The sequence below is a fragment of the Saccopteryx leptura genome, chromosome 7 (assembly GCF_036850995.1).
Source record: "Saccopteryx leptura isolate mSacLep1 chromosome 7, mSacLep1_pri_phased_curated, whole genome shotgun sequence".
Classification (NCBI taxonomy): domain Eukaryota; kingdom Metazoa; phylum Chordata; class Mammalia; order Chiroptera; family Emballonuridae; genus Saccopteryx; species Saccopteryx leptura.
The window spans coordinates 121,738,025-121,752,361 of NC_089509.1; the positions used below are offsets into that span (position 1 = coordinate 121,738,025).

General features: G+C 54.1%; 1 protein-coding gene across 1 annotated transcript; it reads left to right on the forward strand.

The window, feature by feature from the left end:
- The first annotated feature begins 5,544 nt into the window (after positions 1 to 5,544).
- LOC136378420 (proprotein convertase subtilisin/kexin type 6-like) lies at positions 5,545 to 14,091 on the forward strand. The gene is made up of 6 exons (XM_066345355.1): positions 5,545 to 5,653; positions 7,014 to 7,101; positions 7,359 to 7,462; positions 10,438 to 10,567; positions 11,430 to 11,542; positions 12,804 to 14,091. Exons 1-6 carry the CDS (start codon positions 5,605 to 5,607, stop codon positions 12,899 to 12,901), a joined length of 582 nt encoding a protein of 193 aa, XP_066201452.1. The 5' UTR covers positions 5,545 to 5,604; the 3' UTR covers positions 12,902 to 14,091.
- The last annotated feature ends 246 nt before the right edge of the window (positions 14,092 to 14,337 follow it).

Genomic DNA, 14,337 nt, shown 5'->3' on the forward strand with positions numbered 1-14,337 from the left:
TGTAGTGGAATAATCCATTGCAGGGCCTTGGATGGGAACACAGCCAACAAGAAAGGAATGTTTTGCCAAGAGAATTGTTTTATGACTTGAAGGCGGGTCACTGAAACAGGTCTATGTGACTGAAGGTAGTTGCTGGGCTTTTCTCAGTAAAACATTCTCATAAGATTTCTGTTCCTTTCGAGGTTATCCCTTGAGATAAAGAGAGGAATGTTGTGGAAACCATAGAAGCAATATCAATTAATGCCTTTTGATATGTTGTTATTAAGCTATTATGCAGATGTACTCCATGTATCTAAGTAAAAGTTACGTTTGATGTTATGCCAATTTCTCATTAAAGAAGCTTTTTGAAGTTTTGTGAATAAAAATAGGACACAGCGCAAACTCGGCGCCATTTGCCTGAGCGAGCGGCGGTCTTTTGCTAGTCCTTGACGATTTCCTCTGCTGATCTCTCTCTCTGCGCCCCCGACTCACAACAACACCCAGCAAAAGTGCTTCTGAAAATAAGAGTCTAGTCTCAGTGGGACAGGTGAGCCAGTAACAGGCAGAAGGGCCAGAGAGGATGGCATGGACAGAGGGAAAGGGTGAGAGGGCTTTGAGGAAGAAGAAGAGGAGGAGGAGGAGGAGAAGGAAGGGCGGTGGAAGAAGGGGGGGTAAACAGGAAGAAGGAAGCAGCCCAGGTAGATCCAATGCCCAGTAAGAGGCATGCGGGATATGGCGTCTCTGGTGGCTCTTGTCCCTGGCCGTTTCAGATAAGCCCAGGAAGAGGGGGTCAGGGGTCATTGTGAAGTGGGGTGATGATGACTGACAACTCGTGCAGAGCTCCGCACAGAGACAGAATGGGGCGTGGAGAGGTTTCTGGGACGTGCAGAGAGCTGGTACCGGCACAGGCTGCGTGGACGCCTGGCGGTGAGGGGCTTAACCCCAGGTCCAGCTGCAGGGCGCCTGGTGAGAGGGGAGCCCAGCCTCCGTGAGAGTAATGGTCCCAGACGGTGGTGGGCACGACTCAGCTGACCTGGGAAGGGGCCGCTGTTGGGAACCAGGCAGAGGAGACAGCCAGTTATTCCCTGGGCTGAGGAAGGTGGAAGGCCGAGGTCTTCATGGAGCCTGGGGTTCCAGAAGTAAATGGGGGGTGTTGAAATCCAACTTACGGGGTGCTGCTAAGGGATGGGGAGGCCTTGGGGGTCCAGCAGGAAAGACAGGCAGTGGCCGCAGTGGGCCGGGTGAGATGCCGAGAACCCTCAGTGGCCACGTGGCAGTCTGTGCACTTTTCCTGAACGGCATGAAGCGCAAGAAACCCAGCGATACTTACAAACCATGTTTCTGAAGAGATTGTTCTGAGTGGTCATGGCCAAGCCCCCGAGACCCCAGTTGCTTTGTAACCCTCATCCTGGGTCGTTCATCCTGGGTTGGCCCCTCCGATGATCTCAGGGAGCATTTTCAAATCCGCCTGTCGAGGGAAGTCAGCAGTCAGCCCGGAGGTTCAGCACATGACCCGGGTCCCTCGTGTGTGGGGCCTCAGGCAGTGAGCGAGGGGGCTGTGGGTCTCTGGGAACATCCCTCCAGCAGGAGAGGGGAAGGGAGATGTAAGGACTGTGCCGCATGTTGACCTGTGCTCACCTGAGGACGGGGCACAGCAAACCACAGGCGTTCCTGACGCCAGGAGGGGTGGACGAGGACAGCCAGCCAGGCGGGTTTAATTCCAAATGCTTCCCAAAGAGTTGACTCTTGATATTGGAGATAATTCAAGTAGAGATTCACACTAAGGAAGGTGCTCACAGGTGTCAGCTAAACATTCCTGCACGGGCAGGGGCTCACTGACCTTCCCAGGGGACTGGACATGGCCGGTCACCTGGACGCCCTGTCAGTGCTCAGCTGGTCATGCTGTTGGATGGACCCGGCCTGGCACGGCCCCTCAGTGTCACTGATGCACCTCTCCCCTGCAGAGAGGCCCCAGGGGAGGGGAAGGGAGACAGCCCGTGGGGACCAGCAGCTGGAAACACTGCTCCAGGACCTTCCCCAGGGCCATCCTGGGCTGGGACGTTCTAGAATATTCAGTGTAGGTAAGGAGAACACCTACATTTTCCCAGTTTCAACCCACTGTTGTGACTGTTCTACACTACATCTTGCCCACATGACGTTTCCTTCTGGGTCAAGAAAGAGTGAGGAAATGGTCTCTCCCCTCCCTGATGCCCAGGTCGCTTTAAGATTGAGGCCATTAACTTTATCAAGTGAGACTGACATGTGACTCTCTGGGCTCAGCGAGAGGTCACTGAAGAAGGAGGCCGTGCCTCTGCAAGGCCACAGCTGGCTGGCGGGCTGAGAAGTCCAGAGCCTGGTAGCCCAGGTCTGATGTTTTCAGCCCAAACAGTGCAAGGGGGCAGGATTCCTGAGGCGATCCCCATGCATGGACTGGGCTGACGTGGACAAGAATCAAATCAAATGGGAACTGTCTTCAAACAGCAAACAGCTGGGAGCCAGGCCGTTTTGGGAGCACGGCTCAGTGACGTGTATCGAGCTTTGGGCCCCCGGTGGGCTGAGTACCAGGCAACGCCACTCCATTCCCACCCAGACCAGGAGGTGCAGTCCAGCATGTCCCCAGGGATGAACTCGGCTTAAAAGGGGTTCACAGTGGGACCCACAGTGAAAACGTTAGAAATAACAGTTCAGGGAGGGGCGTAAAATAAACCGGCTTGACACTGGGAAAGGCTGGAGGCCCTGCAGAGGCAGGAAGAGGGCTTTGTGCAGCTCAGCTGAGACATTATGGGTGCAGAGAAGGGGGACTTTTGTGTTGCCGTCCATCCCGTGCGGGGCCGGTGGCCAGCAGATCACCTCCTCTTTGCTGTGAACTGACTCCCACCTCCCCCATGACTAAAACCTGATGGAAGTTTCTTTTGTCCTTTCTGAAGTGTCGAAAGCCTTCACAATGGCCCACGGGGCCCTCTCAGCCGGCAGTCTTTCCTGAGCCCTGTCCTGGAGGAGGAGGGAGAGGGATGGTTGGTGGGGCAGCCTCTCCCCCACTGTGCAAGCCTTGGCATGCCGTGGACACATGTGTCAGGCCAGGGGGAAGAGGACACGTCTGGACATGCCTCTGGTGACTGGTGCTCATACCGGGCTCTCCCTGTGACATGAGAGGGAAGCCCCCAGAGGGTGAGGCTGCTGGTGTCCAGTGAGCTCCTGCTGTGTCCCCGTCACTTTACAGCAATGCCTGGCCCCAGAGTTAACCAGAGGGAGACAGGGAGGGCCACAGGGAGGACGGCTGAAAGGGGCCCGCCACACCCTCAATCGCGGGCACGTGGACATCCAGCCTGGCCCCCCGCCCGTCTTTCCCGCTGTTTCCTGTGGGGTCAGCAGTGCTCCTGGCAGTGGCCCAAATGCCCTCAACACCCCCGTGACGTTGCTTTGTCTTCCGGATGCAGATGTGACGGCTGGCTGGTCCAGCATCGTGGAACACAGCCTCACCTGCCCCCACCAGCCTCTCTTCTGGCCTTGTACAGCATTCTTCTCACCACAGATCTGGGTTCCCACCTGCCGCTGCTGTTCTACCTAGAGGGTCATGTTACATCCCAGGAGATAGACTACAGCAGACGCAAAGTAAATTTTATAAGTTTTATTGCAGACCTGCACAGGGACTGCAGGCAACCCATGCAAGGGAGCACTGCAGCCCCCTAAACCTGCACAGGGGATGCAGGTAACCCACACAGGGGAACACTGCAGCCCCCCAAACCTGCGCAGGGACTGCAGGCAACCCACGCCTCCGAAGAGACTGGAGCACTGCAGCCAACCAAACCTGCGCAGCCAACAAACTGCGCAGGGACTGCAGCCCCCCAAACCTGCACAGGGACTGCAGCCAACCAAACCTGCGCAGCCAACAAACTGCGCAGGGACTGCAGACCCCCAAACCTGCACAGGGACTGCAGCTCCGAGCTTCTAAAATGGCTCCTTTTTATAGGGTGGCTGTCTAGGATGAGCAAGCATCATACAGAAGCTGATGTGGCTGTTAGTCATTGGCTAGGGAGGTCGTGCGCAGTTACGGGGGGGTATTACTCAGTGGAGAATTTCAAACATAAACTTCTGATAAGGGTCTCTGACTCAATGCAGGATGTTGCTGAACTCTTTGTTCTTAGCGTCACAGGGACCTTGTACACTCTTGGCAGCCCCAGCATGTCAGTACTCCTTGAATTTAACATTCCCCTATCTTTTTTGGGCATAAATTAAATCCTTGATTCTTCATCAGTGGGGAGAATGGTATAAGGCTGGGGCTTATGAGAATTTTCTACTTTAGCTGTAGCTATAAGCTAATTAGGTCAGGGGTCCTTCCTAGTATGTGCTGGCACGCTGATAGTGTGCCCTTAGTACTACAAGCTTTATGGACGAATTTCTTTCTGCCTTGCATTTTTTTCTTTGTACTAACTTCTGACAACTTGCACAAACCTTCTGCAACTTACACAAACCTTCTGCAACTTACACAAACCTTCTGCAACTTACATAAACCTTCAACTTTTATGCACTTTCTTATCCAGAAATAACTGGCCTTCATAACAACTTGCTTTTCCTTTTCTTTTTAAAAGTATTTTAATATTTTATACTTTTTATTATTAAAACCATACAATTTCTTTTTAATTTATTAGAATTCTTAATTCCTAAAAACCTTAACCTTCAGCAAAGACTAAGTTAGTACTAAGTAATTCTCTTTTAAAGATTGCTTTTTGGAGGTGTCCTTTTCCTAAGTAGCCTATTGGACACATGACCAATATTCACAGATTATTCTATAGTGGTAGCTATGAGCACATATATAACTTTCATTTACCTTGTAGCTTCTCTCTCAGCCAAGGGACTTACACCCCCTTTCTGTATGACTCATAGCAGTGCATGCATCAAACCTTAAGATGACTTACTTGGCTTTCCTTTACCTTAGTTTCCCTCCCTCCCCAAAGTCTCCATGCGTGGACCAGTTAACTTCTGGTTTGTGGCTGAAGCAGGGCATGCTGTCCTTCTTAGGGTCAGCTTACAAGGGTTGGCAGGGTCAGTCTTCGCTGTCCACAAAGGTGTCTCTGCTGGGACCACAAGCTTCAGCCGACTGCGGTGGACCCAGGCGGGTATGCCTTCTACCTTGGCAGTAGTGGGAGTTGTCAGGATTATGGTGTCTGGACCCGCAGTCTTCACAGTAGCTCCACAGTTACATGGTGCTTCCCTAGGGCGATGTGTAAGGGGCAGGGGTCCCAGCCTCTGCCTTCCCAGGGATGGCTTTACCTTCGACCTCCGACCCCCACCCCCACCCTGGGCCTCTGTGTTCTGGGAGGGGGGGCAGACAGGACAGCTATGGTTCCCTGCAGCCTTCTGTTCTTCCCTGGCTGGGCTCAACTGGCTGTGGCATTTGTGCTGCTGCGGTTGGGGAAGGGGGTGAACGACGTGTTGGCAGAGTGTTGCAAAGGCCCTCTCTGCTCCTGGTCCTCCAGGAAGTGCGTGAGCACGTGCCCCTTGGGCTACTTCGGGGACACAGCAGCCAGATGCTGTGGCCGGTGCCACAGGGGATGTGAGACGTGCTCGGGCAGGGGTCCAACCCAGTGCCTGTCTTGCTGCCGCGGGTTCTACCACCATCAGGAGATGAACACCTGCGTGACCCTCTGTCCTGCCGGGTCTTATGCTCATGAAGGTAAATGCATGTTGCTGGGCATTGAAATGACGAGTCTGCCATTCCCTGGGCTGGGGTTCCCTCCCCGGTGGGACTTTCCTGCCCTCTGCTCCCTGTGCACCCGTCCCTCTGAGAAAGAACTCTGACCAGGGGAGGGAGGGCGCAATGGTGACTCTATAGAGCCTTCAGACCGGGCGCTCCTGGCCAGTCTCACACAGACGTGGTCAGAGCAGGTGCACTGATGCTGACATGAACCTGCTGGTTTGTGGAATCTCACTTCTGAAAGTCAACTTCTGTTACTGAGGACAGGCAGAGAGACAGCTCAGGCCAGCGGCTCTCGGGTCAGCAATGACTGACATCAGACATCAGGGACTTCAGACATCAAAACAGGAAGGCCTCCGGGGTGCCCTGCCGCCTGCCCTGCACTGTCTCCCCCTGCAGCCCTGGGTGTGTTGGCAGAGTGCTTGCACAGGCAGGTGGGGGTGGCGGATGGGTCGTCGGCTCCCACTTGTGGACTTGATGGTCGAAACTGGGTGAAGGGCCCCCTTAGGAAGACTTCCTGGGCTGCAGTGGGTGTGAGTGAAGACAGACAGTTTGCAGCCCCCCAGAAATGCGGTGCCGCCCACTGGCTAAAGAGGCTAGTGTTTGTGGTGCACTCGGCACACAGTGACCACACCCCTCAGAGGGGCCATGAGGGGACATTGCTGAGAGGTGACAAGAAGCCCATGACTAATGATGACACAGGTGGGTCTTGAACTCAGAGCAGGGAAGCCAGGTGGGTAGCTCTGCCAGTCTCAGGAAGTGGGCAGAGGTGGGGGACTCAGGGGCCCAGGACATCACTCCGTGTTTCATCAACTCGGTTCCCTGGGAAGAGGCAGAGAGAGCGTCTGGGTCAAGTGGATGGAGGGTCATTCCTAAACAAGGTGAAAGAAGCCACCGTTCTGCTGTGGTGATTATGCGTGTCTATGTCCACTGTCACCAAGTGTTCAGTAAAGACCCCTGGAGGATGCTGGTGGGGGGGCTCAGGGGCACCCTCAGGCTCCACCCTGTCATGTGTGCAAAGGCCCTGAGTCATCTCTGCTCAGTCAGCCAGGAACTGGCTTCTGTCCTGTTGAAGTTAGCAGAACCGAGCTTGTGTTCTCTGGACAGGGCCCCCCACGTTGTCTGTGGACTTTGGTTTATTGCAGAAAAAAGAGCTAAGACCCCTGACATGTGACACAGGGCTTGTGGTCCCAACATGGCTGCCCGATTCCTGCATCATCCGTCCTGGAGCTGACGCCCGGTGACGGCTGCTCGGTCAGCCCCGCTGGGGACAGGAGCCCCGTGGGCCCAGGTCTGACGTGCCGACATTCTCCCACTTCCCTCTCGTCTCTTCCTTCAGGTCAGAAAAAATGCCTGAAGTGCCACGCAAGCTGTAAGAGGTGCATGGGTGACGCGGAGAAGTGCACTGACTGCCAGGAGGGGTTCAGGTGAGACACGGAGTTCTGCTCCTTCCCGTTTCCCACCTGCTGGCAATGGTCCTGCTCTCAGGCCCAGAACAACCCTCCCAGCTGGACCTCCGCCAGAATCAGAACCGCTTTTCCGCTTATGTCGGCTCAGAACCTTTATGAACTCAGCTGGGCTTCAGAGACTTGCATTTTCTCTCATGAAAGACCTTGAGGGCAAATCTTCATTTAATTAGAATTCGGAAGGGATGTCAAAATCTGCCTTTTTCCCCCTCCGACAGCCTTGCATGGGGCAGCTGCGTCCCTGACTGTGAGCCGGGCACCTACTTCGATTCCGAGCTGGTCAAGTGTGAGGACTGCCACCACACCTGCCGCACCTGTGTGGGTGAGTTCACGGCCGCACAGGCCTGGGTTTCGCTGTGCCGCGCCGTCCCGGGACCTGGGTGACGCAGGGGGGTGGCCGAACCCTCTTCAAACCAAGAAGGCCTTAGGATTCCTCAGTAGGCCAGGGGTTTGTAGCGGTAAAGTCACAGAGGCCCTGGCAGGGGCAGGAGGGAGGGGGGATAGGTTACTGTTTACAGGTGTGAAGTTTGAGTTTGGTAAGATGAAAATGTCTGTCAGGGGATGAATGGATGGATGGTGGTGATGGTTGCACAGCATGTGAATGTACCTAATGCCACTGAGTTGTACAATTAAAAAGATTTTATGTTACCGACAGTATTACAATTTTACAAGCTAAAAAAGAAAAGTCAGAATGTCATACTTTAAAATAAATTTTGTATCCCAGGCTGGGTCGCTAGGTTGGTTAGAACATCGTCCCAAACCACAGAGGTTGCTGGTTTGATTTCTGGTCAGGGCAGATATAGCACCAGATCGATGTTCCTGCTCTTTCTCTCTCCCTTCCTCTCCTCCTAAAATTGATAAAAAGAATTAAAGAATTTGCTTTCATTGAATTGGGGGGGGGGAAGTGGGGAGTGGGGGAGAGAGAGAAAAGTCAACTGATTTTACTTAGTTCAGTTTTAGTTGTGCGATCACTGGTTGCTTATAGGTGTTCTGACTGGAGATTGAACCTGTGACCTTTGGCATGCCGGGTTGACCTTCTATCCAGCCAGGGCCACCTGGGTGCTCTTAGAATGATCAGCCTGAATTCCCAGCTGAGCAGGCTGCGGACTGCTCGTGAGGGAGCCTGTCTGCAGCTCCGTGCTTGCACAAGAAGGCACAGTCCTGGACGCGACGCTGTAGACTCAGAGACGAGGGTGGTTCAGGTGCTGAAGGGAAAAAGGCTTTAAAACAGTGCCCTTGTTCTGTGTACCTGTCTTTGCTTATTGTGAACACTTTAGTCACAGAGAAAACTACTTCCATAGGAAAGTTTATGTCTTAAAATTCCCCACCGAGATGACAGCACAGATGTCTCCCAGGCACCGTGTTTATGTAGAACAGTGAGAATGCCTTTGCTTTATTAGGCTTCGTGCTGCGAGTCATTTGCACTTGGGTGTGGGAATGCGTCCGGAGTCTGTGGTCTCAGACGTGTTCCCAGCTGTCTTCTCCCGAGTCTCCTTCCTCACCCAGCACTGTCGTCCTTGTTCTGAGAATTGCCCGTTAGGTGGAGCTCGTTGCTGCTGTCACCATCGAGAATCAGGTGTCTGCTAGGTCACAGTTGCCATAGCCCAGGTCCTGGGAAATGGGGCATGATGGGTGCCTCTCCTACTGTGGACATGTGACCCCACGTGGCTGTAGGCTGTGCTCTCCAGCAGTGGGCACCCCGGAACCCTTGCAGCCAGGAGGAGACGTCCCTTCTGGGCCCCCCTGGAAGCCCCATGGAGCTGGGCCCAGCACAAGGAGCACAGTGGCTGCTCCCAGCTGTTTACCCTGTGGCCTTTATTATTATTATTATTATTATTATTATTATTATTATTGTATTTTTCTGAAATGAGAAGCGGGGAGGCAGAGAGACAGACTCCCACATATGCCTGACCAGGATCTACCTGGCATGCCCCCCAGGGGGTGATGCTCTGCCCATCTGGGGCATTGCTCTGTTGCAACTGGAGCCATTCTAGCACCTGAGGTGGAGGCCATGGAGCTGTCCTCAGCGCCCAGGCCAACTTTGCTCCAATGGAGCCTTGGCTGCGGGTGGGGAAGAGAGAGAAAGGAAAGAGAGGGGTAAGGGTGGAGAAGCAGATGGGCGCTTCTCCTATGTGCACTGACCAGGAATCGAACCTGGGACTTCCACATGCCAGGCTGATGCTCTACCACTGAGCCAACTGGCCAGGGCTGCCTGTGGCCTTTTTGTCTCTTTCTTATTCTTTGTTTCTGAGACTTGGTGGGTGCCTGGCCCAGGTTGACTGAAGAGCATTGCTGACGTCACTCAGTCAAATGTCACAGACACTTGAATCTGTAAACCTCAGGCCTGTGCTGTGCTAATGCTTTTGCCATCAGTATTTCCATTCAATGTTCTTTTCCTGTGGCTCCAGATGGCTGGTGGCTGACAGTGTCCAGTCTCTGCTGGCTCTCCCTCACTGCAGCCCTCTGTCACCGCAGGGTTTGTACCCAGCAGACCTACGGTGTCTGGATGTCTGCCCTCCTCCCTGTGCCTGCCTGCCCGGGTTCTTTCTGAGATCCTGGGACGTGTGTATCTACCCACAGCAGCCTCGGGGACAGGGACCCCATTTCCATGCTTCGTGTCCGGTGTGCGCTGTGTCAGAAGCACCTGTCCTCGGCCACCACGCCCTCCCCGGGAGCCCCACTCGTTTCTTCTCTGTCCCTGTCATCTGTACCAAACACCTGTCCACACCTTTCCCACCAGACGTCATCTTTCCATCTCTCTGTCATGTACATGGTCTGTCCAACAGAAATAGGGTGCATTATAAGTTTTCTAGAAAAGCAGGGGAAAATCATGCTAATATAATATCTTAATTAACCCTATGTATCTGAAATACTGTTGTTTGAATATATCATCAATGTAAAAAAACGACTATCTCTTCTGCTGAGGCTCTGAAGTCCAGTCTGTGTGTGTATCGTGGGCTCACAGCACATGTCCATTTGGTGTGGCCACGTGTCCGGTCATGGAGCCACATGTGGCCTGGTCTGGTGGGAAAGGAAGGCTGTGGAATCATGGCTACCAGCATGAGTCAGATTGGGGGTACGTGGGGCTCAGGCCTCCATGTCCCCAGCTGTGAGGGGTGGGCTGACCTCCCAGGAGCAAGTGAGGAGAGCCAAGTGCAGACCCACAGCGGGCACCTGAAGTCCAGCTGTGGTGGTGGCCAGGGGACAGATGAGCAGCAGTCGCTCTCAGAGACCCTCTAGCAGGCCTGGGACACAAGGTGGGCAGGCAGTCCCTGATAGCTGCTGCTTTTCCCACAGGACCCAGCAGAGAAGAGTGTATTCACTGTGCCACAGACTTCCACTTCCAGGACTGGAAGTGTGTGCAGGCCTGTGGTGAGGGCTACTACCCAGAGGAGATGCCGGGTCTGCCCCACAAAGTGTGCCGAAGGTACATGCCCGTCGACGGTCTTCCCGGTCAGACCCAGACCTCCGGGAACGGTGGTGCCTGTGCCCGCTGAGGGGTGGTGAGAGGGCCGAGGTGGGCAGTCCCCTTGCCCGGGAGCTGGGGGACTGCTGTGCAGCATCTCGCCCCTGAGGTGGGCAAGCAGAAACCATTCTCAGAGCAGGGGACGCCTGTAGGCAAGGTGCACCTCCTGTGTGCCAGGCACCATGTAGCTGGGAGAGGGCAGGAAGCAGACCCAGGTACCTGCTTGGAGGTGCTCACACCCCAGTAGCAGAGCCCTGGGGCCCCCAGCTGTGCCACGGTCAGGATGCATCCACACAGTAGGACAGGAAGCGGGCAGTGGACCTGTGTGCTGGGGAGACCAGTCCCCGGGAGCTCAGCTCAGAAAAGGCATCACGTGGAGCCCTGGCCCAGATGTGGCCCCAGAGCAGAACATCCCCCCTCACCCCTGCTCCCACTCCGGACAAGAGGCCACAGCACCACCCAGGAAGGTCAGTCTGGTAGGTAGCAGCAGTCCCCAGGCCAGCTCCCAAATCAGCTTTGTCACATACCTGGAGGGGCATCGTCCAGAGCCCGCAAGTGCATAGGGATGTCCAGGTGACAGAGATGGAGCCTTGGAGGCCGGGGCCTGTCAGCCTTGGGCATGCTCTGCTCTGTGGACAGACCATCCTCCCCGCCCGGGGAAGAGAGCGGTCAGACGGGAGGAAGGGTGTGCAGACGCTTGGCCAGGGTGTGAGCCCATCGCAGGAGACACGGCCACAGCGAGGGGCAGGGGTCTGGAGGGCAGGGGCCTAGAGAGGGTGGACCTCCTCTCTGTGTGGCAGTGGGAACATGTGTCCCCGCACAGGTGTGATGAGAACTGCCTGAGCTGTGAGGGCTCCAGCAGAAACTGTAGCCGATGTAAGCAGGGCTTCACGCGGCTGGGGACCTCGTGCATCACCAACCACACCTGTAGCAACGGTGAGCTCTCGCGAGTGACAGGTGCACCCTGCCCCACATTACCTGCGGGATTGCTCTCGGAGGAGTAAGCCCGCCGGCTTCGGGTCACAAAGGGACGGAAAAGAACACATGGAAAAGGCAGCCCTCTGAGCAGACATGCTTTCCCTCCTTTGCCCTCCTGCCCCCCCCCCCAGGCCTCCTCTAGTCTCCCTCCCTCCCCTTCAGGCCACTCAGGTTGACCAGACACACTCCTGCCACAACCCAGCTACTGGTGATTGGTTTGTTGAATGCCTTTTAGAAATGATTTTGTCCTTGTACCGTTCCACTCAAAGCTTGTTTTACTGAGAAATTGGCATAACATAAAGAGTAACTTTTGCTTAAAGATACATAGAGTGCACCTGCAAGATAGCTTAGTAGCAACATAATATCAGAAGGCATTAATTGCTATTGCTGCTATGGATCCTACCACATTCCTCTCCTTATTCTTGGAAAATACAAAAATCTCATGAGAATGTTTTACTGAGAAAAGCCCAGCAACTGCCTTCAGTCACAAAACAAGTCTTTTAACAAGACATTCTTTACTTGCCGGCTGTGCTCCCATCCAAGGTCACAAAACGGGCCACTCCACTACGCCTTACCTAAGATTCTAATGTCTAGTTAAACTTTATTTATTTACTATATTCATACACTAGTTAGGTTCTAACTTTATTCTTTCTAACATGATTAATAAGAAGAAATTCTCCTACAAACTTAACCCTTTATGAGGGATATCATGGGCAGCCTCTTGCGTTTATGAGTCCAGTTCAAGGGGCTTACAGGCTTTTCTGTGGAACTTACACCTTCTGTCTCATTTCCAAAGAAATTGCTACGAATCTACAGGGAAAGCACGGTACTATTATCCCTGTGCCATAAATAATAGCACACACCCAGGAAAGGGGGGATATAAGGCCAGATTAATTCAAAAGGTCAAAGGGGGAAGTATCGTTGTGCCTTTCCTCTGCAGTGACTTTGTCAACCCACAGCTATTAGTCTTCACTGCAGTGACTTTATCAACCAGCAGTCATTGGTCTTCTTCTGCTGTGACTTTGTCAACCAGCAGTTGTGGATCTTCTCCTGCTGTGACCTTGTTAGCCAGCATTAGTGGATCGGCTCCCGACACACTCTCCCTCCTCCTGTGACCCCTTGGCCTGGAACACCACCGGGGCCAGCACCGTGGGGTGGTCAGAACAACCAAACAGGCCCCCAAGTCTGACATGTGCCCTTTCTCTCTTGGGGGCCCCAGCCGATGAGACGTTCTGTGAGATGGTGAAGTCCAACCGGCTCTGTGAGCGAAAGCTCTTCATTCAGTTCTGCTGCCGCACGTGCCTCCTGGCTGGTTAGGGACCCTACCACCCGCAGAGGGACAGGCCGCTCCCATCCATCCCGTCCACCTGCCTGCAGACTGGGCCAGAGCCCGTTTCCAGGGAGCCCCCTGACCTGCCAGCTCTGCCCTGCCGGGAGCAAGTCCTTTAGCAGCATCTCGGGGCACCCAGACCGGGAGGGGGGGGCCTTCAGGAGGTGTTCCAGGAGCAGCGATGTCCTCAGCTACACAGCGTTCTCTGACAAACCCAGCATGTCCTGGGAGTCCACAGCATCAGCTCCAGGGCAGCCTTGGGACCAACAGTTTACTGAACCTTGAAGACCAAAGCAGAAAGTCAAGACACAGCCTCTCTCCCCGGGCTTTAGAGCAGCAACCGGAATCTCAGCCACCAGGTCCCGCCCACAGAACCTGGCTGTGCCAGGTGGGAAGAAGGAGGAGCCCCACACCTGCTCCTCCAGCTGCCACAGAGCTGTGTGGGGGACGGCTTGGCCAGATCGTAAAAGAGATAGATCTAGGGGCATCAAGTGTCTGACCACTGGGGACAGAGCTTCTTTTTCTACCTAGTCAGCGGCTTCTGAAATCGCTGTGGGGGCTCAGACAGCCAGATTCCAGACCCCGAGGGGGAGGTTCTCTCTTTCCTGGAGCCTTCTCCTTTGAGTGAGCCCAGCGTCCCTATCACCACCTCTGTCTGTGTCTCTAGGGCTCTCATGGCCCAAATGCCCACCTCCAGCTGACCCAGAGCTTCCTGAGGAGGGTCCGCAGGAGTCGTCCAGGGTCAAGCAAAGGTGCCCCAGGTCCAGCGATTCCTCTCACCCAGAATTGTTCACCTGACACGTCCCAGGTTGCGGAACTGCTACCGAAGCCGATGTGGCCGCTGCTCCTGCAGAGACTTGCTCTCCAGGTGGCTGTCCCTGGGTCCGACTGTCCCAGGAGCCTGGCGGTGCACTTGGGTCTCTTTCTGCCAAACCTGTGTAGGCATTTTATAAGCTATGTGTTCTGATTTTTACCGATATTAATTATTTTGACAAATATTTCATATATTTTCATTGAAATGCACAGATCTGCTTGATCGACTCCCTGTGACAGGGGAGTAACATTTGCCTTAAATTTTTTCGAGCTTGTACGTCTCCATTTGGTTCTGCTTCCCCTTTGTACACATCCGACTTGTCCCTGTGAGCTGGGGAAACCAGCAGGTGTTGACTGAACCCACAAATCCGAAGAGGAAATCCACAGAGCAAATACAGTGTTAACCTTAAATTAATAAAAGAGTTAACATCCCACCACTGAGGAGCCTGTGTTTATTTGTGAGGCACAATGATCAACGTGGGTGCTGACCGGTGTGTGCAGTGGCTTTATTTGGGGTTTCTGGATCTCTCCATTGTCATTCTGGGGGGGAGTCCTGGAGCATTAGGGACGTCACTGTAACAGAGGCATGGGAGGAAGTCTGGAGATGTGA

Coding starts and splice junctions, on each gene's coding strand:
- LOC136378420 (XM_066345355.1), top strand. CDS start 5,605: ATGAACACCTGCGTGACCCTCTGTCCTGCCGGGTCTTATGCTCATGAA. Junction 5,654..7,013: donor CGGGTCTTATGCTCATGAAG/GTAAATGCATGT, acceptor CTCTTCCTTCAG/GTCAGAAAAAATGCCTGAAG. Junction 7,463..10,437: donor CACCTGCCGCACCTGTGTGG/GTGAGTTCACGG, acceptor CTTTTCCCACAG/GACCCAGCAGAGAAGAGTGT.